The 21,409-nt window shown below is 53.4% G+C and overlaps 1 protein-coding gene across 2 annotated transcripts in view; it reads right to left on the bottom strand.

Annotated features, from left to right (window-relative positions):
• SLC12A5 (solute carrier family 12 member 5) overlaps nucleotides 1-20,353 on the bottom strand; it is a 35,646-nt gene extending 15,293 nt beyond the window's left edge. Inside the window, exons 1-8 of one of the 2 annotated variants that reach the window (XM_037164387.2) lie at nucleotides 20,233-20,353; nucleotides 7,099-7,193; nucleotides 6,629-6,760; nucleotides 6,134-6,280; nucleotides 5,266-5,320; nucleotides 4,641-4,771; nucleotides 2,382-2,623; nucleotides 1,410-1,621 (exon numbers count right to left, since the gene is read on the bottom strand). In XM_037164387.2, coding sequence (XP_037020282.1) covers nucleotides 1,410-1,621; nucleotides 2,382-2,623; nucleotides 4,641-4,771; nucleotides 5,266-5,320; nucleotides 6,134-6,280; nucleotides 6,629-6,760; nucleotides 7,099-7,193; nucleotides 20,233-20,353 — 1,135 coding nt within the window. Of the gene's footprint in view, nucleotides 1-1,409; nucleotides 1,622-2,381; nucleotides 2,624-4,640; nucleotides 4,772-5,265; nucleotides 5,321-6,133; nucleotides 6,281-6,628; nucleotides 6,761-7,098; nucleotides 7,194-12,683; nucleotides 12,888-20,232 lie in introns of those variants that run through there. The other variant, XM_037164386.2, reaches the window with a different exon arrangement.
• Nucleotides 20,354-21,409: the final 1,056 nt, after the last annotated feature.

Genomic DNA, 21,409 nt, shown 5'->3' with positions numbered 1-21,409 from the left:
GGGCCAGGCCACACTCAGGGGCTCTGTACAAGTCAGATTTGGTCTTTGCTTTCAGATAGCCCAGTCTACTAGGGCAAAAAGACACACTTATCTCAGACTGATTCAATATCCCAAACTGATCTCACACCCACCCACCCCAAACCAGCTCCCTTCCTGGATCCCTTAGCTCAGTAAATGGCACTGACATCAATTGAGACACCTTGGCATTGCCCTTGACTTCTCCCTCTCCCCATCTCTATTTCAAATCCATTTCCAACTCCTGTCCTTTACTCCTTCTAAACATTTCTCAAATACACCCCTTCTCTCCTTTTAAAGGTTCCTCCACTTTGGCACTATTGACATCTGGGTCCAGATTATTCTTGACTGTGGAGGGCTGTCCTACAACATTGTAAGATGTTTGGCAACATTCTGGGCTCAATATGCTAGATGCCAGTAATAAGCCTCCAGTTGTGACCAGAACTGTCTCCAAATATTGCCACATGTCCCCTGGGTGGGCAGAACAGCCTTGGTGGAGAACTAGTGCTCCATTCCACTGACATCTCTCTGTCATTCTAGTTCAGAAAACCATCATTCCTCACCTGGGCCTTGTGTCACCTTCTTCTGGACTCCCTGCCTCTGTCATCTCCCCACTTTAGCCCATACACATTAGAAGCAAAAGTGAACCTTCAGAAATGACAAGCTGGCCATGTCCCTTACTTACTCAAGACCCTTTGGTGGCTTTTCATTGCCCTGAGGACACAGTCCAAACTCTTCAACATAGCTTCCAAGACCCACCACAGTCTGGCTCATGCTGGCCTCTCCAGCATCATTTCTTGCCCTCCTTCTTTTTCACTCGATGCCCTAGTCATTCCAAATTACTTGTGGTTGAAAGGATACAATACGCTCTTCTGTGTCTGCATGCTTTTTGGCAAGCTGTTCTTCTGCCTGATTCCTTTACCCTCTTAATATCACTGAAAGTCCCTTATTCGTCCTTCCAAACCTTCCTCAGATGAGTCCAGGAAACTTTGTCTCACCACCTTATACACACAACCACTCCCTCTCCTGGAGGGTCTCTGTTCACTGAATGCACATCTGTGCATACTTTCTAATACATCTGGGTCTGCTGTTAGACTCCTTGAAGCCAAGGCCCAGTAGTCCTTTAAGTTGTGTTCCTGGGTTTTAACACAGTGTGAGGCACTTAGTAGGTGCTTGTTAAACTAATGGCTTTCTTTTATATTAGGTGATGAGATACTCAGAGGCTCTTTTTCATCTCTACCCCTCCATGACCCAGGAACAGAACATGGCCCAGAGTAGGTGATCAATTAAAACTGAATTGGACTGAATCCCAAGTAGAGTCCCTTAATCCTAACTGTTTAACCCAGAATCCCTGCAGTGTTCCCTGGGCACCAGCCCTCTTCCCTCCCCCAGACCTTTGATGAGGCCACTGGCGGCGCCAGGAATGCCCTGGATCTCGGTGACATTGTTTCGGGTGAAGTACTCATCACAGGTGGCATTGAGAAAGCGAGAGGAACAGAAAAGGCCCCAGAGCCGTGTGGTCACCGTCTCATTTCCTTCCCAAGCCAGCTTGGCACAGACATCAAAGCCGTGGCGAGACAGTGTGCGGTTCCCCAGGAGGCAGATCCTAGGGAGAGAAACAAGGGAGGAGGATGGCGAGGGACATGACCTTGCCCTGACTTCACAGTAGCACCGGCAGGGGAGCTCTAAAAAACACAGATGCCAGGGTCTCATATCCAGAGGTTCTTATTTAACTGGGATGGAGCCCAGAATCGACGGTTGTTGTTTCCTTTCAAAGCTCCCCGCCAAATAATTACAATATGCAGGCAACAGCGGCGAACCACCACTTTGGCGCTATGCTGCGTTTCAGCACCATGGACAGCAGTCTCCATGTGCCGCCCTTCTGGGCGGTGAGTGGGGTGTAGGGGACTCTGTCCTAGGGAGAGAGGCAGGACCAACAGAGATCTGAGCTTCTAGACCTTCTCTTCTGCGCGCTTTCTCAGGACAGAAAAGGTGTTGAACACTAAGTGGTTGCCCCATTCCAGGAGGCTGTCCTCCCGCCCCCAAAATGTTTCTCCAACATCGTGTTTTTTCTTCCACAAATCATTCCACTTGGTTCTTCCTCAGTTTATTCCCACCAGTGAGCATCCGGCTCTCACAAGGGGAACTGTGCCCACCTCCAGAAACATGATCCCACCCTGAGTAGACTGATCCCAGACTAGGAGAGGTTTTCCTCTCCCCAAGGAGGTTGCTCTGAATCCACAACCCCTCAGATTCCGGATTCCAAGAGATGGGAAGGAGGGGTTGGCACACACCAGTGTGCAGACCCTAAAACTGGGCCAGGGAGCAGGAGGATGACACCTTGGGCTCAAAGCAGCAGCACTTACGGGAAATTGGGCGGGTCAAAGGCAGATTTGATGACCCCAGCATAGATGGCCAGGATGGAGAGGATGACACAACCCAGGAAGACAAGGGCAAACTTGTTGACATACTTGACACCCACAAATACCACCGTGGCCATGCAGGTGAGCACACAGGTGCCATACACACGCATGTTGTTCAACATGGCTGCTGCTTCCCCGCTGGCATCTTCTGCCTTAAAAATGGCCATAGCTGGGAAGAGGTAAGCCTGTGAGAAAAGGATAAGGAGGTCATGCAAGTCACTCAGTAAGAACCAACTGAGAATCACTCCAAGAAAATAACCAAAGGCAAGGCTTTGGAGAAGCCAGTTTACAGGAGTGCAAGACTAGAAATGACATCCAATGATAGGGGAATACTTAAGAAAAGCATGGGCTAGTCTGCAAGGACTATTTTACACAGTCATTAAAAATGACATTGCAGAGATGTTAGGAGCAATTTTAACTTCAATTATTTTGAAGTTAAAATACATATATAATTCTTAATGCTTGTTTATTGTTTTTATTATTTCTAATAGAAAGAGAGAAATAAATTAGATAGTCATCATTAGAAAATTGGGCAAATAAATTATGATATTCCCATATAGGCCATGGAAATTCTGCTCTTTGCATAAAATTGGAAAAATATCAAAGAATGTAAAAAAAAACAGTCACTCAACAACAGCACTTCAGAAGGGTAAGCAGATTTATATGAATGGACTCAAAAAGCTATCCATGTTACATTAGGTAAAAATAATCAAATTTCTTAATGTGTTTATGATCTCATTTTTGTAAATATTTATGTGTACTTATCTGTAAACATATACACACATATATATAATGATGTCTGTGTGTGTAGGTATGTCAAAATATTAACAGTAGTTTTTCCTGAATGCTGAAAATATAAAGAATTTTTTTCACATTTGCATTTTCCATATAATTTCTCTACTAAGTATTAATATATTTATATTCTTACAGAATTTGTTTTCACTTGTAAATTATATTTACAAAGAGAATTTTGAGTTATTTAGGGAAATCCATACAGTTATATTTTACAAGGACAGAATACAATATCACATAGAAAAAAACTGGAAGGAAATACACCCACATGTTGATTTTCTTTGAGTGACTGTTATTTCTTTTTTTACTTTCTTTGACATTTTTCCAATTTTATGCAAGGGGCAGAATTGCTTTTATAATAACTTTGAAATGATTTAGCTTTTTAAATGTTACAAAGGTCTATTATTCTCTCATAATGTGGCTCCTTGGGTCTTTAATTCCCCATCCATTGTACTCCTCCATTTTTCCCCCACACCAGAAGCTGTGACATCCTTTAGTCCTAGTTTTCCAAAGCAGTGTGGTAGAGTGGACAGGCACTGGCTTTGGGGTCAAAAAGACAAGGGTTCACACCCCTTCTACTTATTTCATATCCCTTCCTTAAATTTTCTGAGCCTGTCTTGCTTTCTTCATCTGTAAAATGGGGTGTCTTCTACCTTGTGGGAGAGTCAGGGATAAAATGAGATGATACATTGTAGGCCTTAGGGTCTGGATAAAGTAGGGGCTTGGGAAATGTTGGCCTCACTTTCTACAAAACAAGAAACCCTCCTCAGCTCCCACCCCCTCCTGGAGGGGTGGGAAGAACGGAGATGAAGTCAGCCACCATCTCCTTCAAACTGCACCTGGAGACCTGAGTGCTCATCATCACTGCTCCCGACATATCTCTTTACTTGGCTCCCTCACTGCCTCCTTTCCTGTTGCCGTGCACCTGCTCTCAGCCCTCTACAGGGCCCATTCGGAGAGGACTTACAAAGGCCCTGGCACATGGTCGGCAGCCACAGAATGGTTGCTACCATGGGACGTGGCTATTATTATTTCTCCCATGCGTTTACTCTTCTCAACCCACGTCTGCACTTGGTAGCTGATTGACCTTGAGCAAGTCATTTCACCTCTCTGAGCTTCTCATTGGTACAATGGGCATAATAATACTTAAACTTCATGAGGATTCAAGAAAATGACTGTGAAGCACTTGGAACTCTGCTGAGAGCACAGTGGGTACCTGATAAATGGCAGCTGTTCATGTTACATAATTATTGCAACTTGGCTCCCCAACTAGACTGTGAACTCTTTAAAGACAGAACCCTGTCTGATTTCCCTTTGGCCTCACTGAGTGGCCTATAGGAGGTGTCTGGGGAACATTGGTTAACTGACTGACAGCCTGGGGCCCCACGCCTCCTCCTCGGCCCCTCTCACCAGCAGGATTTCGATGGTGCCCAGGATGTACATGGCGCCAGCAAAGGTAGTGCCCAGGTAGAAGCAGAGGCCCACGGCGCCCCCAAACTCTGGGCCCAGAGACCTGGAAATCATGTAGTAGGAGCCACCAGCTGCAGAAAGAACCTAATATCAGCGAGAGGTTCAAGGGGCACTGGGCTGCTCTTGGGGCTGAGGGGGTCTCAGGGATAGAGGCACAGAGGGGATTGCCCAGGGCCTCATGGGTCTTACAGATTGCAGCCCTAGGTCTGGTGGGAGAACCAACTAGCCACTCTCAGTGGGTTTTGCAGCACTAATTACCATGTTGCTAATCACCCCTCTAATGAGGTCACGGCTCAGAAAATGGGATGATGGAGGGGAGGATCTCAGGCAAAGGGAGAGCTTGCATCGCCCTATCCAGCACCATCACTGGCCCCTCATCTCCCCTTTAATAGAACTGTCCCCACCTACCCCACAAACATCATCGCCCAGTCCCCAGTCCTGCTACACAGCCTTTCTTGGGTCCTGATGGCCCCCAAAGCCCTGGGCACTATCTTTCCTTCCAATGATCCAGGCCTCCCCCCAACCATTCAGGCCCCATCTGCTCCAAGACACCCCCATCACATACCAGGCACAACACCGTTGGTTGCAATTGCACTCATGGAGATGGCCGTGAGCATCGTCTGTGAGGACAGAAGTCATCAGAGTGGCGGCTGGAGTGGGGGCCACAGCAGCCTGGGTGGGGGCCAAGCCTTATGGCCCATAAATACCCGCCAGACCCACAAGTCCTCTTCCACTGAGCTTCTCCCTGGTCCTGTTCCAACTTCTACTGCTGCCAAGTCCTTCTTGTCAAGAAAAGCTCTTATTCACCATTCAATGGACCTAGCACAAGCTACAGCATCAGAGAGCTCTGGAAACCCCAGCCTGGCCTCTGACCAGCTGTCTGGCCTGAGACAAGTCACTTTGCTCTCTAAACCTCAGTTTCTTCATCTACAGAATAGGGTACCAGCTTCAGCATTGGCTCCCTCACATGCTCAGGTGGCTCAGGGTCAGGTGTCAAAAAATGGAACTGTGATGATAGGTAGGGGTCTATGAACATTTGATGTTTTAGAGCGGATAGGAAGAATTCTGTTACAAAGCCATTTGTAACATATAATCCCATTTTTTATGAGCCTGGACCTACCAAAATGTTAACCAGTATGGGATTATGGGTGAATTGTCTTTCTTTCTGTGCACCTATCTTTTTCATCAATGAGTCTGCATTACTTGTGTAATTATACACAAACACACACATCCAGGTGAGAACTGGTTACTGGCCATCAGGGACCAGCCTAGGAGAGGCAGGCAGGATTGGTCAGACCTCATTTACTCTCAAAGATCATATGCAGTGGTTCCTATAAAAAGCTCAGGCCTCATGCTTCCCCCTCTCCCTCCCACCCCCAGGTCCCTGCTCAGCCCAGCTGTCAGAGGGCGGGAGAGGGGAGGGTGTCACTCACACAGGAGCAGCAGATGAACACCATACAGAAGGACTCCATGATGCCTGCAATGCCCACCACCCAAGTGAGTCGCAGGAAGAGGATGACACCAAAGATGTTCTGCAGGCATGGTAGGTACACGCCCATGAAGGTGCCCATGCGTGGAGCCTGCAGGGAGGCCAGTGTCAGTTTCTGCAGCCTCTGGCCACTATGAAACCCCCAGGCCACTCCTTCTCACCTGTTCCTTCATGCCCCACTTTCCTATTCTCTCCATCCCCACCCCTTCAACCCTCTTCCCTCTGATTCTTATCCCTGGCCCTCCTCCCATCTCCCAGCCTTATACCTGCATCACCCCTCCTGCAAACCACCCCCTCCCTCCTCTCTTCCATCTCTATCCCTCATTTCCCATCCCTTCCATCGCCTCTGCCCCCAATTCCTATCCCTCTGCCTCCATCATGCATCCCTCCATCTGAATCTACTTTTCCTCCCCAATCTCTTCTTCCCCAAGGCCCTCACCTGCACTGGCTTCTTTCTTCCCCCTTCATTGTTTTCTGCCTCTTCGTGCTCCCTACTTCCCTGGGGCAGGTTGGTGTAGTTGGCCAGGCCACTGAGCAGGGAGGACACCATGGGGCTGGTGTCCATCTCCTCCTGTGGAGGGAGGGTGGCAGTGTTAGGACACTGAGGTCTAGGGGAGGGAGTGGGGTAAGCTAGACAGTAGGAGGCAGAGAGATATGGGCACAAGGAAGGCAAACAGTTGAGATGAGGAAGGTGGAAGAATAGACAAGAGAACAGGGAAAGAGAATGGTAGGGTGGGAAGCAAGGGTGGCAAGGATAAAGGGAAGGAGAAGGAGATGGGGGAGGCCCAAGAAAGAAGGTGGACTTGACTAAAAGATGGAGGGGAGGGAGGGCACTGTTCCCTAGAGAGGAGGGGTGGGCCTGGTGAATGGGGAGATGTGGGTGGGGGCCCAACACCCCTGGGAACCCACCTCAAACAGGGCCATGTTTTTGCCATCATACTCCTTTCCCTTCTCTGTGTCAGTGCTGTTGATAAAGGGACTGCTCTCCTTGGGGTTGCCATCACCTGAAAAGACAGAAGAGTCAGGGTTCTGGCACCAACTGGCTATCATCCACCTGCCTGGGCCAGTGCAGCTGGGTGGCCACTGAACTCTCTGACCCTCGGTTTGCATATTGAAATCATGGAGCTAACACCACCTCCCTTGCAGAATTTTAGTTGACAACATGTATATAAAGACCCCAGTGTGCACCTTGGCACACACTGGGTATTTGATAAACATGTGGGTGCTTCCTTACTCTTGGGGGTCCTACTTCATTCACTAGGGCACCCGAGACTCTCCAGGATGCCCTCCTTGACCATAACTGGGCCCATCCTGGTGTTTTGGAATGGAAGCATGTTCTTTCTTGGAGGAGGGGGATTCATGGGGGGGAGGAACACAAAGAACACTACAGCCTGAGGTCTCAAGGATACTCCACCTCTTAGAAATGTGACCCCCTTTGGCACCTCCTATGCCCCTCATTTGTCTTCAATCAACATGTATTTGCTGGGTGTCTGCCACGTGCCAATGTAGCACAGGGTTGGAGGGAGAGTAAACAGCAAGATAAGACACCATTCCTGCCCTCGGGGAACCCAAGGGTGAGGGAGATGAACCAGTAACCAGGAATTTCCAGCCCAGAGTGGTGAGTTCTGTCGTGGAAGATGAATAAGGGACCGTAGGAACACAGGAGAAGCATTCCGCCCAACCCGAGAGGTCACGGAAGGCTTCCCAGAGGAAGTGACGTGTCAGCTGAGAGCTGAAGGATGAGTAAGAGCTGGACTGGGAGGGAGGCGGGAGGGTGTTCCAGGCAGACAGAACAGCAGAACAGTGTGTTCGGTGGCCCAGAGGTGAGAATGAGCGGAGTGGGCTAGAGGAGCTGAAAGAAGTTTGATTTGGCGGGAGCCTGAGGAAGGAGCATGGGGGTGGGTGGACATGAAGGACGGGGCGTGGAGGCTGGAAAGAGGAGCCTGGTGCAGCAAACGTGGGCTGGGTCCTTACACAATTTGCAGGCCACGTTAAAGATTCTGGACCCCATCCAGAGGACGATGGAAAGTCATTGAAGAGTTTCAGGCAAAGAAGTGCCATGAACAGGCTTGGATTTTAGAATAATCACTCTGACCTTTAGATAAAGAATACAGATGCTAGTTAGGGACTTTCAGTAATCCAGGCAGAGCTGACGGCCCAGACCTGAGCCACGCAGGACAACGGACAGACTCAAGAACTATTGGCACATATCCCCGTGCCAGATGTTTGGGGATGGGGAGAGGAGGAATCTGGAATAATGTGTGTGGTTTCCAGCATGGATAAATGGGTGGGTCATGACCCTATTTAACAAATGAAAAAGGGGGTCGGCGGGGGGTGCTGAATTTCACTGAGGCACTGAGGACACTCAACTGCATGAGTCTAGCAGCCACTTGGATGTACCAATCAACCTGAGACCCGGGAAAGTCTGGGCAGGAGAAAGAGAGGGAGTAACCCATTTTTTTTTTAAAGTGTGTAGTGTGAAGCTGTGTTTCTGGGTGAGATCACCCCAAGAGAGCGTCTCTTCAGCATCAAGGAGAGGGTCCTTTCGAGAGATTCAGGGGACCACACTGACACATTCCCTTAGCTCCAGCCATCCCCCTTCCTCAGCGTCAGGGCTGAACCCCAGTGGCAGGTATCTCTCTGGACTCAGCAGAAACTCCCCAACTGTCAAAGCCAAAGCCAAGGGCCTAGTATTTGGAATTACCCATGTCCCCATCTCCCAAATCCTCTCTCTCTCTCCAAAGCACCCCCACCCCTTCTTTCCCACTTCCTGGAAACTAGTCTCCCAGCCACGGTCCATCCCCAGAGAATGGCCTGTTGTAAAGCCAATCTCATCCTGACTCAAAACTGTAAATGGGGGGAAGATGTGATGCCTCATGGCTCAAAGGAAACCCACCACCCACTGTCTCCTGCCACCCCCTCCGTTTTGTCCATCTGTCCGTCCCTTGAGCTAGACACTGCTGGCTGTCACACGGTGGGGGGCACCACGTGCTCTTTCTTCTCTCACATATGTAAGTCCCTGGGGATAGCAGACCTGCCCTCCCCGTGAAAACCTGATGCTCAGACAACAGCTTTGGAAGTAAATGTCCGCAGGCTCCCTTCCTGACCCCCCAGTTCTCAGAAGAGCTGTCTGGGGCCAGGGAACAGGAGAAATAAAAGCGAGACGGTTTCCTCCTCCTTTCAAAGTGCTGACCAGGTGCCTAGCGTTCTCACCTCACTGTGATAGGAACTAGTTTGGGGTGGAGAAGGGATGAGATAAGAACAAATGTGTAGTGGTTGAAAAAGAAAAGGCTGGAGTCAAAATTTAGGTTTCAGTCCTAGTTTCAGGGGCTGTGTTGACTGACATGTTGGCCAAGACACTTAAACTCTAAGCCTCGGTTTCCTCGTTCGCAAAGGATGATAACCGCGCTCAACTGAGAGGACGGTTGGGATTAAGCGAAATAATGCCTGGCGCATAGTGAAGGCATCGCTGCTGCAATTACAATTACGATCGTCATTAACATACGCGCTGCCCCTCCCAGCCCCGGCTCCCCATTCCACACCCTTCCCCAGTCGCAGGATTCAGGGGTCCTGCGTCCTGTGGGACTGGGTTCGTCTCTGCGCAGCGTCTGCTCCCCGGGCCGGGACCACCACACGCGAGAGCCCCCATCCTCTCGGCCCTTCACGCCCTCTTCCAAACCCCTCCTCCTCCTTCGTGGGGGCCCGGGACGCGTGCGGGGCAGAAAGGGGGCGCCCTGGCTGGAGACTCCACAACTAGGTAGCCTCGTACCAGTTTCCAAGGCGACCACGCGGGCCCAGAGCGCAGCGCAGGGCCGGCCACGCGCCCCGCAACCGCTTATGTAACGCGGCGCGCAGCGCGGAGCTAGACTTCAGGCAGGATCTCGGCCAGAAGACGAGCGCAGGGGAGGGGGCGGCTTGGTAGGCTTGTTCTGGGTCCTCTCTTTCCACTAGCTGACTGCACGGGACGTCAGGCTACCGGCCGCGTCTGCCAGAGCAGAGCTCGCCCTCTCCCTGGAACGCCAGGCGCACTGGTGGGGAGGGGCGGGGGGGGGCGGGTGAGCTTCAGGAGTTCTCAAAGGGGCAGGACTAGGAAGGGGGAACTCGCCCTGATTCCCCAGAGCCGGGAGTCAGGGCGGTGGGGGAGCGCCGCGTGGCGCGCGCTGGAGAGGCAGGACCAGACTGAGGCTGAGCCCTCTCCGCCCCCGCCCCCTGGGAGCTCTCAGCCCGAATCGGCTTTCAATTAAGCTGCCGCGGCCAGAGCTCCCGAGGAGGAAACGGGCGAGCGGCGTGGGCTAAGGAGCCTCCTCCCGAGGGGTTTGGGGCCAGGCCTGTGGCCAGGCCTGGGGGAATCCCCAAGCCAGATAGGGGTAGTGGGAGAGGACGTCAGGCCGCAAGGAGAAAGGAGACCTGGAGGCCAGAGATAATATCCTTGGGTTCTTCTTTAGCTCAGAAAAGAACGCTGTTACTCTGGCCATCCATCCCCTTCTCCCCGCACCTACATCCCCAAGAACTTAGGATCAGAGACGCCAGGAGCTCTCGTCTGATGGTCCCTCTTCCCTCAAACCCAGCAGGTCCTTGAAGCCCCCAGCTATCATCAAAAGTTGCCACTGGGTGGCCTTCTCACTCTGGGACCCAAAACGCCTGACCCAGGTTCGGACCACTCCAGCATCAGGTCCTGGGCACTATATACAGAGAGAAGGTCTCCAGAAGGGCCCGTGACACCCAGAGTCTAGAAACTAAGAGGGAGGGTGTAGAAACTGAAGGGAGCTCCTACTTCCACTTCTGCTCCCCACACGTAGGTGCCTCTTTTCTAGGCCTCCTGAGACTCCATGGAAAGCCTGAAGCCTAGTAGGGCACCAGCCTCTAGGGACAGGACTGCACCCCTTGTCAGGCTGAGCCACTGTCTTCAGAGTAGAGACATCTGAAGGGGGTCCCAGGTGGAAACGACTCCCTTGGTTCCCCGGGAACCGCGTTGGGATGCCTGGTGCTGCCGCAGACTCCACTTAACCAACCCCCCCGCCCCCACAGCCTAAACCTGCTGGGGAAGGGGGCGACTTCTGGATGAGACAACCTCAGTGTCACTGGATAGGTAGATGAGCCAGCCCTTAAGACCCCTTTGTACCGCTCAGGCCCAGGGAGGAAGAGTGGTTCTCAGACAAAGGATCAGGAACCCTGGTGTCCACAGCCTTCCCAAACGGCCACTTGGCTCTGGCTCCGATTGAGGATACAGAGTACAGAGGACTTCAGTTCAAGACTTCCAGTCCTTGGAAGACCCACTCTTTCAGCCTTTGGGACCTTTTGGCAATCCCCTGGGGAGGTCTGCAAGAGTCTGGGCCCAGAGAGGGTCAAGCAATGCCCTAGGGAGCGTTTGAAGGCGCTGAGCGCAGACAGCCGGAGCGGGAGGCGCGCTAGTGCGCAAGGGACGCAGCGCTGCCGGAGGGTGGGGGGGTGGGGGCGGCTGACAGCCGTGATGGATGGCTGAGACCGCTGGGGGGCGGCGGGGGGCCTGGGAGCCCGAGGGGGTGGCTGGCCCCTAAGACCTCAGAGCAGGGAAACCGCGGAGGAAGGCGGGGGAGAGCCGAAGCAAAGAAGGGACTTGTTCCAAGCCCATCGCCTCCTAGCGAGTCTCCGCACCCACCGCAGCGCGTCCGCAGTGCCCGCGCCGCTGCTCCGGGGATTCAGCAGCTGGAACCCTATTCCTGAGGCCTTACTGAGGAAGCCAGCAGAACTGACTAGAAAGACTCCCCCCTGCCCCGCCCTGGAAACCTCACTGCCATCCCAGGGCACTGAGAGGAAGGGAAAAGAGGGAAGAAAGGAGGTTGATTTGGCTTCCCGTCCTGAACAGGAACCCACGGAGGCGCGCGCTAGAGAGGCAGATTCCGCAAAGTAGAGCCGAAAATCTCCGGGGGAGGTACGCTTCATTCTGAGGTCTGACCTCAGGCAGCTCTGGGGGAGGGGGCCCGGGTGGCACCCAGTGTCCTCTTAGGGAGACACCGCAGCCCGGACGGGGCCGACCCCTCACAGGTACCTTCCACCCACCTTTAAGCTGGAAGTCTCAGAGCGAGGGACTGCAGCAGACTGCGCCCTCCACCCCCCAAGCCACCAGTCAACACTCTGCGCCAGGACACCGGGGTCCCTTATCGGGGAAAGGAGCCCTCCTTCCGCCCGTCGAGCTCCACGTCAGCCCATTCTAGCTCTTCCATACCCTTCCCACCTCCTCCCCCGCTCGGTGAACCCACGTCTGCTCCCGGGGCAGAGTGGGCAATGGCAACCCCTGGTCCCCCAGCCCTGCCCCAGGCGCGGCGCATTCCAGAACCTGGGACAGCGCCTGGCGCATTCCAATGGAGCAAGGCTCCAGGCCGCCGCAGGCGCCCACCGCCCCGGTCTTTCCCAGCCTCTTCTCCGAAGGAGGCGGCCCCTGCTCTGCCTCTAACCCCAGAGCTGCCTCCTCTCCTCGCCGCCCCCTCCCTCGCCTCCCCCGGACCTCCGCTTACCAGGGTTGGCTCCCCCATCGCCGTCCTCGCAGTCAGTCAGGTTGTTTAGCATGGTGGCGGCGCCGCGCCGGGCCGGGGATGGCTGCGCCGCCTCGCCCGCGCCCCTCTGCCCGCCTTCTCCGCTCTCTCGCTTGCTAGCTCTCTCTCGCCCTCCGCTCCACAGAGGAAGAAGCTGCAGTGCCCGCCCGCCCGGCGCACACACACTCGCACACGGACACACGCTCACACCCGCGCGCGCCCCCTCTCAGCGGCGGCGCTGCTCACCTCATCCCGTATGCAGGAGGCGTGAGCCACTGGCGGGGTTTGGGAGGGGGGAGCGTCGGGGGAGGGAGCAGAGAGGACGAGGGGCGGGCAGAGCTCGCCTGGAGGCCCCCTCACACTAAAACTGAGTGCTTGCACGAGTGGGCTAGAGAAGGTGCTGCAGGGGACAGGGGCCTCGCCTCGTTTGAGCAGACACAGCTCCGCCCGCCCCCCACTCTCCGGCGCAGGCGGGGCCGGCACGTGGGCAGGTGCCATCCCGCGCCCTAAAAATAACGGCAGGGAACTAGGTCGCGGCCGCGGGGAGTCCGCCCCGCAGCGGCTGCTTGGATGGGGGTCTGGATGACCCCTAGGGGGAAGATGAGATGGCGAGGGTGGGGCACTATGGAATATGGGTCCCTGGAGAGCCTGTCTGCATCGCAGGGAAGGCCAGCTCTGAAGAGGAATGGAGAACCAGACCGTCTCCCGTATCGCTGTGCAAGAGGTTGGCGCTGGGGGTGTGGAGAGGCCAGAGCCCTTAACGGAAGCACTGTGCTGCCCCCACGGTCAGGGGCGAGGGGGTTCGATGTCACTGGGCTGAACTCTCTGGCTCATCCAATCTTAAAACTGGAGGAGTGGAGCCTGAGGACAGGCAATGAACCCTCTCCTTGTGCTTAGGTTGACAAGAGTCCTAGCATCTCATCCCCAAGCCAAGACAGGTCCCAGGAGCCCACACATGGGGGCCCTCTGTCTGCGGAGTGGCCCTGGGAAGGAGACGTGGTGACGAGGGGAGCAAGCAGCGGTGAGGTTCCAGGGAGCGGTGAGTCTCCACCCGGGACAGTGCGGCTCTAGGGAAGGCAGGCCAGTCAGAGGCAAGCCAGGGACAGAGTGGGGGAGGGGGAAATGAGGCCGCCTGTCCGTTTGGGACCGGATTTCCTCCTGGGGCAGGAGTGTCTAATCTCCTAATCCAGGATTGCTTTCTGAGGGTTCCAGAGCTGGCATGCTGTCTGTATTCCTCTCCCTCCCTGGACACGGGTCCCCCAGAAGCTTGATTGTTCTGAGAACCTTTTGTGTCCCCAGGTCTAGGCCCACGGTGGAGACATTGCAGAAAGCAGCCTCAGAGGTCCGGATCCTTTGAGTCTCCGGAAGATCTAAACATCAAGGGGTGAGAACAGATTAAAGGGAGATGATTTTCAGACTCCCCCTAGGTGGCCCCCAACCCTAGCCCTCTAAGTTCCAGAAGAGTTCCAGAGCTGGGAGGGATAACACACAGCTTTCATTTTACAGATGAGGAAGGTAAGGCCCAAGAGGAGAAATAAAGGACCGCGTGCAGACACAATGCCAGTGAGTGGCAGAACTCGGTCTAGGATCCAGGTTGCTTTATTCCAGGTTAGGGCTCTGCTCCTCAACACGCCCTGTTTTTAAACTGGCCCTGCCTCCAATAGAAAGGACCACTGGTTCTTGGCTACTGACAGAGGAACAGGTACTGGGTCTAACATGAGCTTTCTCCCTTTTCTTGTGCTCAGGTATCTGAGTTGCCACACTGGAGTGGCCTCTACACTTGCAAGTGAAGGTGGACCCTGAAGACCTTCAGAGGTCCTAAAAAGCCATCCATGACTAGGGACGCGGTTCTAGACTGTGACTTTTCAGGACCATGGACAGGATCCGCTGCTCCGATTTCCCCTGTACGCCATTGGTCAGTGGCATCAGATTGAGTCCATGACGGTTTGGGGCAACTGACTGACAGGGACCTCTGAGGGATGCACAAATAACGTGTCATTGCCAGTGGGTTCTGTGGGTGCTGAACGGACGCGAGGGTGAACAGCAAGCTCTCCAAACAGGTGTGAAAATTAGTCTTGGCTTTCCCAGAGGGGAAAAATTATATATTTTTTAATGAAATAAGTGTGGGTTGGTGACAGGGTTAAGAGGAGAGCAGGTGGGTAGGCCAGTGTTCAAGAACTTCTAAACACTCCATCACACACACCATCAGCAGGAGCTGCATTATGGTGTTCCACTACTCTGTAGAGACAGGTAACAGAGTAAAACAGGTAGTGTGCTGGCCTGGGATAGGCTGTGACATAAATGCTGGGATTTCCTCCGGCAATCCCAGGTCTGGTATGTCCTCCTGGGGGTATGTCCCTGCATCTGTGGCCCAGAACCCTAGCCACTCAGGGACTGACCCCATCCATGGGAGAAACCCAGATCCCCCAGGAGTGTGGACAGGAGGGACTCCTCTTCCCCTGGGTATCCCATCTGTCCACCTTCACCAGAGCTCCTAACTCACAAGGCTTCTGGAATTCAAGAATCAATGCTGCCATCCCGTCCTCTGCCCCCAAACTATGAGTATCCCTGGGTAAGACCGAGGTCCTCTCCCAAGGATTCCGGATCTCCATCTTCAGAATGAAAGGGTAAGGCTGCATAGTCTATGAGATTTCTTCCTCTTAGTGCTCTCTGTTTATCTCAGACGAATGCCATGAAGCCCTTCCTGAGGATCCCAGACCAAGTCAGGTCACAGCCCCAAGGCCAGACCCTGGCCCTGCAATGCACATGGCCCACCTTTCCAGGAGACTGTCCCTGTTCAGGCCTCAGGCCAATGCTCTGCAGTGAGGCTTTGAGAAAACACATTGCAGGCACCTCAAGCATTGGCAGCTTGGCCTTGGCCAGTAAAGTCACCAGCAAGGTGTCCCTCAGCTCTGAGCCCCAGGAGCATGGGTGCCAGCTCAGCACCCGATCCCCATCCAGAGCCCTAGGAAGATGGAGGGAGAGGGGAGCCTTCTCACGAAAGCAACACAAGATGCAGAGCTGAGCAGGGTCCTATTATGAACTCTGAGTCTCCAAAATTGATCCCCTCTCCCACCTTATGCTTTTCAAAAAAAAAATAGTTCAGAGAAGCTGCCTCCTGAGTACCAGGATTTGGGACTGGAAGAGATTTTTATAAATTATTTTTATCTCTCCCCATTTGTGGGAAGGTTGGTCTAGAAATAGAAAAATGCGAATTTTCTTCAGGGGGTGAAGTTGTGGCAGACGGGGTGCCAGAGTCCAGTTCTCCGACCTCCAGCCCAGGGCCCCATTCACTGAGCCAGAATGAGGGGCTGTTTGGAGTAAGCTGGAGCCACCTGACTGGGTGTCCCTTCCACAGGAGGCAGGCATAGTGTTTCTCCTAGCGACTCAATCCCTCTCCATCCTGATCTCCATACCATTACCCCGCCACCTGACCCACCCACCCCCAGCTCTGACCTCATGGAGCCAAGGCCTTGAACTCCCTCCTTCACTCTTCCCTCCCCACCTGCCCACCCCATTCTCCAGACCCAAAATCCTCGCAGAGAATTGATGAGTGAGTCCAGCGCACAGCACACCCCACACACAGGGCTCGCCGCAGAGCACGTCAACCACCATCGTCTCCGTGGCAACCAGGGGCTTAATTAACAGGCTGCAGCCCTGTCACCATGACAATGGCACCCCAACAGCCCCCTATTCCCCTACAGATTCAGCCCATCTTCCTTCTTTCCCAATCTGGACCCCCTTCTCACTGCACCCACCCCCACCCCCACCCCACCTGGAGAGCTGAGGCCCGCAGATTGCTCTGGTTCATTGAGAACAGGGGAGGGGGGGGATGAGGAGGATGAGAGAGAGAGAGAGAGAGAGAGAGAGAGAGGCCTGTCACCATGGCAACTGCAGCCCCGTTCATAACCAGTTTGTTGCCATGGAGATTCCCAGGGCTCACCTTGGGCTGAGGTACTGGGCAGTGAGGTTCTGAGCCCTAGCTTGAGGAGGAGGTGAATGAAAAACTCCTTGGACAGGTTGGAGATCTGTGGATCAGATATTTACACAAATAACCCAAAGTCATTCTTCCCAATGTACAGATAGACAGACTGAAACTTGAGGTTTGGATAGGGGGAGACAGAGAACTTCACCCTTCTAGATCATCAAAGAATCATAGCCTGTTTCTGGCTAAGAAAACCCTCATATAGTCTCCTAGTCAACTCCTTTATACTACAGATGAGGCAGTTGAGGCCCCAAGAGGGGAAGCAATGTGCCCAAGGCCACACACAGAGCCTGAGCTAGAGCACAGATGGGCTATACTGTGAACTCACTCTGTTCTTTCTTGTATAAGCTGGCTCCCTCTCACCCCATGGGGACACACCCCTAGTCCTGTTAGTCCTAACCTAGGCCCAGGGTTCTTTCTAGTACTCTGCCCTCCTCCAAGAGAAACTGAGGCATAGCAGAGAGTAGTATAAAGGGTCAGAGGAGTAGCTCAGAGTTGTAACAACTGGTCAGATCCACTTCTGTCCAACCAAGTTACCATCAATCTCCCCGTGGTACAGATGAGGCAACCAAGGCATGAGGGCTGCAGCTCAGGCTTAGTGGTAGGCTGAGCTCAGGCTCAGCTCAGCCTCTGACTTGCTTCTTTCACCTCTTAAGCTGTGTTCCCACTATAACTGATCCCTTGGTGGCAGGAAGTACCCCCAGTGACAAACTCCACTCCCTTGGTCCAGAATGAAAGGCAATGCTCATATACAAGTGACTTGTAAAACCTCCCCCAAGCCTTCCTTCATCTTGCACATGCTGCCCTCTCCCCCTGTGGGCCTGGGTGGGGAGAGTACCTCTGTGGGGCCAGATACGAGAACGGGTGTGGGGAAGATACCATCAGATATTTGGCTCCCCAGGGAGCCTTTGTCCATTTCTCCATACAGCGACCTATCAAGGAGGAGGTACTGGAGGTTGTCTCAGGGCCTTAAGTGGTTAAAAGTCACCCAAAACACTTTCCAGATGGAATTTTCAATAAACTCAGCACACAGGTACTCATCCCTCAGAGAGACAGAGAAATGCACACATCAACACACTGGCAGACACCAACACACATAAGCACTGACTCAATGACCTCCCCACAGGTCGTCGGAGCCGTCATGGGATGCTCCTCCCTCAAGAAACAAAAAGACGTACACACACTGCCTCTGCCACAGGCGCACAGCTTCCCAAACTCACATGTGGTTGGCACAGACACCTGCACACCCCAAACTAAAAGCTGAGATGAGAGGGAGGACCGTCTTCTTCTCAGGTGGCCACGTGAGGGATGAGAGGACAGAAGGCAGAGGTAGAAGAGGCAGGAGCCTACAGCCACTCCCCTCTCGTCTGATGAGCATTAAGACCCCGCTAAGTGCCAGGCTGGAGGCTTGGAACTCAGAACACAGAGATGAAAGAACATGATCCCTGCTCAGCCATTAAAAAGAGTGAAATCTCGACACCTGCCACAACATGGGTAGACCTGGAGGCTCTTATGCTAAGTGAAATAAGTCAGAGAAAGATAAATACTGTATGACTTCATGTATCCGTAAAATCTTACAAAAATAAAACAAATGAACAAAAAAAACAAGACAGAAGAAAACTCACAAATACAGAGAACAAACTGATACAGAGGAGAGGAGGGTGAGGTACTGGTGGACAAACTGAGGAGGATTAAGAGGTTCAGATTTCCAGTTGCAAAATCAATAATCCACGGGGATATAATGCACAGTCAATAACACTGCAATAACTTCGTATGGTGACCGACGGTTACTAGATTTATGGCAATCACTTCATAAGGTACATTATGTTGTGTGCCTGAAATTAACCCAATATTGTTTGTCGGCTGTACTTTAATTAAAAGTAAATACATAAATACATTTTAAGAAAAGGGTATGTATGATCTGTGCTCCTGAGATGTAGGAGACACACAGGTAACTTTCGTCCACTGTGACATGTGTCCTAATGATGCAGGGGGTGGGCAGAAGAGGAATGACCTGCCTTGGCCTGGGAGTGAAGGAAAGCGAACATGTTGTCCAGAAGAGGGTAAGTGAGCTATGACTTCCAGAGCGAGTAGGAGTTTTCCTGCTATACCAGGTATACAGGAGCCCAGGAGGAAACCGTTTGAATGACAGTTTGGCCTTAATACTAAAGCAATGGAGAGCGTGTGTTTATTGTGGTAAGGATAGGGTTGGACTCAGGCAGACCAATGAGGAGGCTGGCCACATGACAGTTCATAGAGCTTTGGACCAGGCTAATGTTGACAAAAAGACACATGCGGCCAGATTCAGGAGTTTTGGAGGTGGAAGGGTCAAGACGTAAGGATAAAGACATTCACGAAAATGAGGAGGGCAGACAGATAACGGAAAATATGCAGAGTGGAAGGAGCCCAAGACATCCCAGTGGCTACGTCAAGAAGCGGTTGGTTCACAGGCTGGAATCTTGTTGGAAATCAAGGTCTCGGTTTGGTCATCTATACAATGAGAGGATTTGGCCAAAGAAGCCCCTGAAGGACTCCTCTAGGGTTTGGGGTGCTTAATTTTGCTGAAGTTAGGGCGAGCTCACATGCAGCTCAGCAGTGACCCCTGGCGGCCCGGGGAGGCGCTTCCTCCTCCCGGTGCTTGGGCCACTCGAGGTGGATTCGCCACGTTTCTTCCAGACGTGAGGGCACAGAGCCAGGGAAAGGACCCCTACAAGGGCCCCCTGCGGAGTGTGTGTATCCAGAATGTATATTCTTCACTGAAGGCAAGAAGGCTCCTGCCCTTCCTCTTTCTGTACCCTACCTGTAACTTCCATTACCAGACCACTGCACTGGGGCCTTCGAAGAAGCCCCCCTCCCTCTTGAACTGGCTCCACCCAACCCTTCTCTCAGTGGTGCAGAGGAAGCTAAGTGGGACCCTGAGAGTCGGGACTGAGGTTCCCACGGGATCCTCCCTGGATCTAGATGCCTGGGCTCTCAACTAACTTCTCTTTCTTCCGTCTCCTTCCTGGGCTAACCGGCGCTACCCACGATGTCTTCAAGGGAGTACCTGCCTCAACGACCCAGACTCATTTTTTTCTCCTGCCCTTAACCCCACACCCACCCTGACTCTACCCCTATCCTCCTGGCCCAACCCCTTTTCCTCTGGTCCCGCCCTTTTCTGCCCGCAAATCAAGCTAAGCCCTATCTACATTCTCCCTTCCATTGGCACCTGTACTCAACTGAGTTCCCTAGTTCCACTTTATCCCCTCTGGAGCCGCCTCCAACGGGAGCTGACCACGCCCCTTTAGTGCTCTGCAGCCCCGCCCCCCTTGAGGATCCATCACGAGATCCTCCTCTTCGCCTGCCTTTAGTCCCAATCTCTTCCCGTGGCCCCACCCACCTCGAATATGGCCCCGCCCTTCACAACTTCCCATCCTTCTTCCCTCCTGCCTCCCCTCTCTGGCCTTTTACTGGAGCCCCGCCCCTTCCAACAGAAGACACGCCCATCGTGTCCCCGCCCCTCTTGCCCCGCCCCACTCATTCAGGCCCCGCCCCTGCGGCCTCTACCTTTGGCGTCTTCCGCTGAGAGGTGGCAGATATCAGCAGCTGAATGTCTGTGGGACTGTCGGTCAGGGGTCCCGGCGGGCCCCGCGGGGGGCAGCGAGGTGACAGTGAACCTGCGGCTCATGGTGCGTAAAGGGGCCGGGTGGCCGCGGTACGGCCGGGATCGCACAAGTGGCCGCTGCCTGGCTCTGGGAGGCAGAAAGAGCGGATCCCCCCCATCCCCCTCCCGCTGCCCCCCGCCAGACGCGGCGCCGCACAGGGTCCTAGTGCCCGCTTTGCTGTCAATGTTCGGACATTTCTGGTTGGCACAGCGGGAGAGAGTGGTACTGGCATCTAGTGGTAGAGGCAACTTGCACCATTTAGGCTCGTACCACGGCTGCCTGACCATGAGCCACAGGTTTACCATCAGCTGCCTGCACTCCCTCCTCACCCCCCTACCCCTCAGCACGTTGAAGCCTGTGGTACCTGGAGGAGGACTGGCCCTTTGAGGGTCTGGCATCTGTCCACGGATCCTGCTGCCTCCTAGAGGGGGACACCAAACGTTTTACAGTCCCCCTCAAAGAACTATCTGGCCCGAAATAGTGAGGAGGTCGAGAAACTCTGTACTAGCATAAGACGATTCCTACATCTTAGGGCTGACCAGGTTTTAAGGATGCTTGAGGGCAGATGGTGTGGTCTGTTCCTATAGTGGTGATAACTGGTGGAGAAGTCTATTTGGGAGGTGGAGCCCAAGAGTGGAGGTGCACCTGTTAGGTTAAGGACCGTGCAGAGTCAGCCATGGAACATACGAGCCTGGAGTTTGGAGGAGAGGCTAAGGCTGGGACAAAACTTTGGAGATGCTGCTTAAAGCTTGTGAGGCCAGGCAAGGTCACAGGGAATGAGTGTGCACAGAGAAGAAGTCCAAGGGTTGGCACAACGGCACACTATCACTTAGAGGGTGGAAGCAGGAAGGCCCAGCCCATGAGCTGAGAGGGGAAACAGAACTAAGCGGTGTCCCAGGGACCAAGTAAGAACAATATCAGGAAGAAGAGCATGGTCAACTGTGTCAAAGGACCTGGGAGACGGCGTAGGGTGTGCACAGAGGAGTGTGCACCGTGCTCCCTTAGCGTCTGGATGCACGAAGATCATAGGGGGCTTTGAAGAGAGTGACTTCAGTGATGTAGTTGGGTGGGGCCGGGCA

The sequence above is a fragment of the Artibeus jamaicensis genome, unplaced genomic scaffold, assembly GCF_021234435.1.
Source record: "Artibeus jamaicensis isolate MK-2021 breed Jamaican fruit bat unplaced genomic scaffold, CSHL_Jam_final contig_685, whole genome shotgun sequence".
Lineage (NCBI taxonomy): Eukaryota > Metazoa > Chordata > Mammalia > Chiroptera > Phyllostomidae > Artibeus > Artibeus jamaicensis.
The sequence above is the reverse complement of the archived record's forward strand: the minus strand, read 5'-3'. Positions and strand labels throughout refer to the sequence as shown.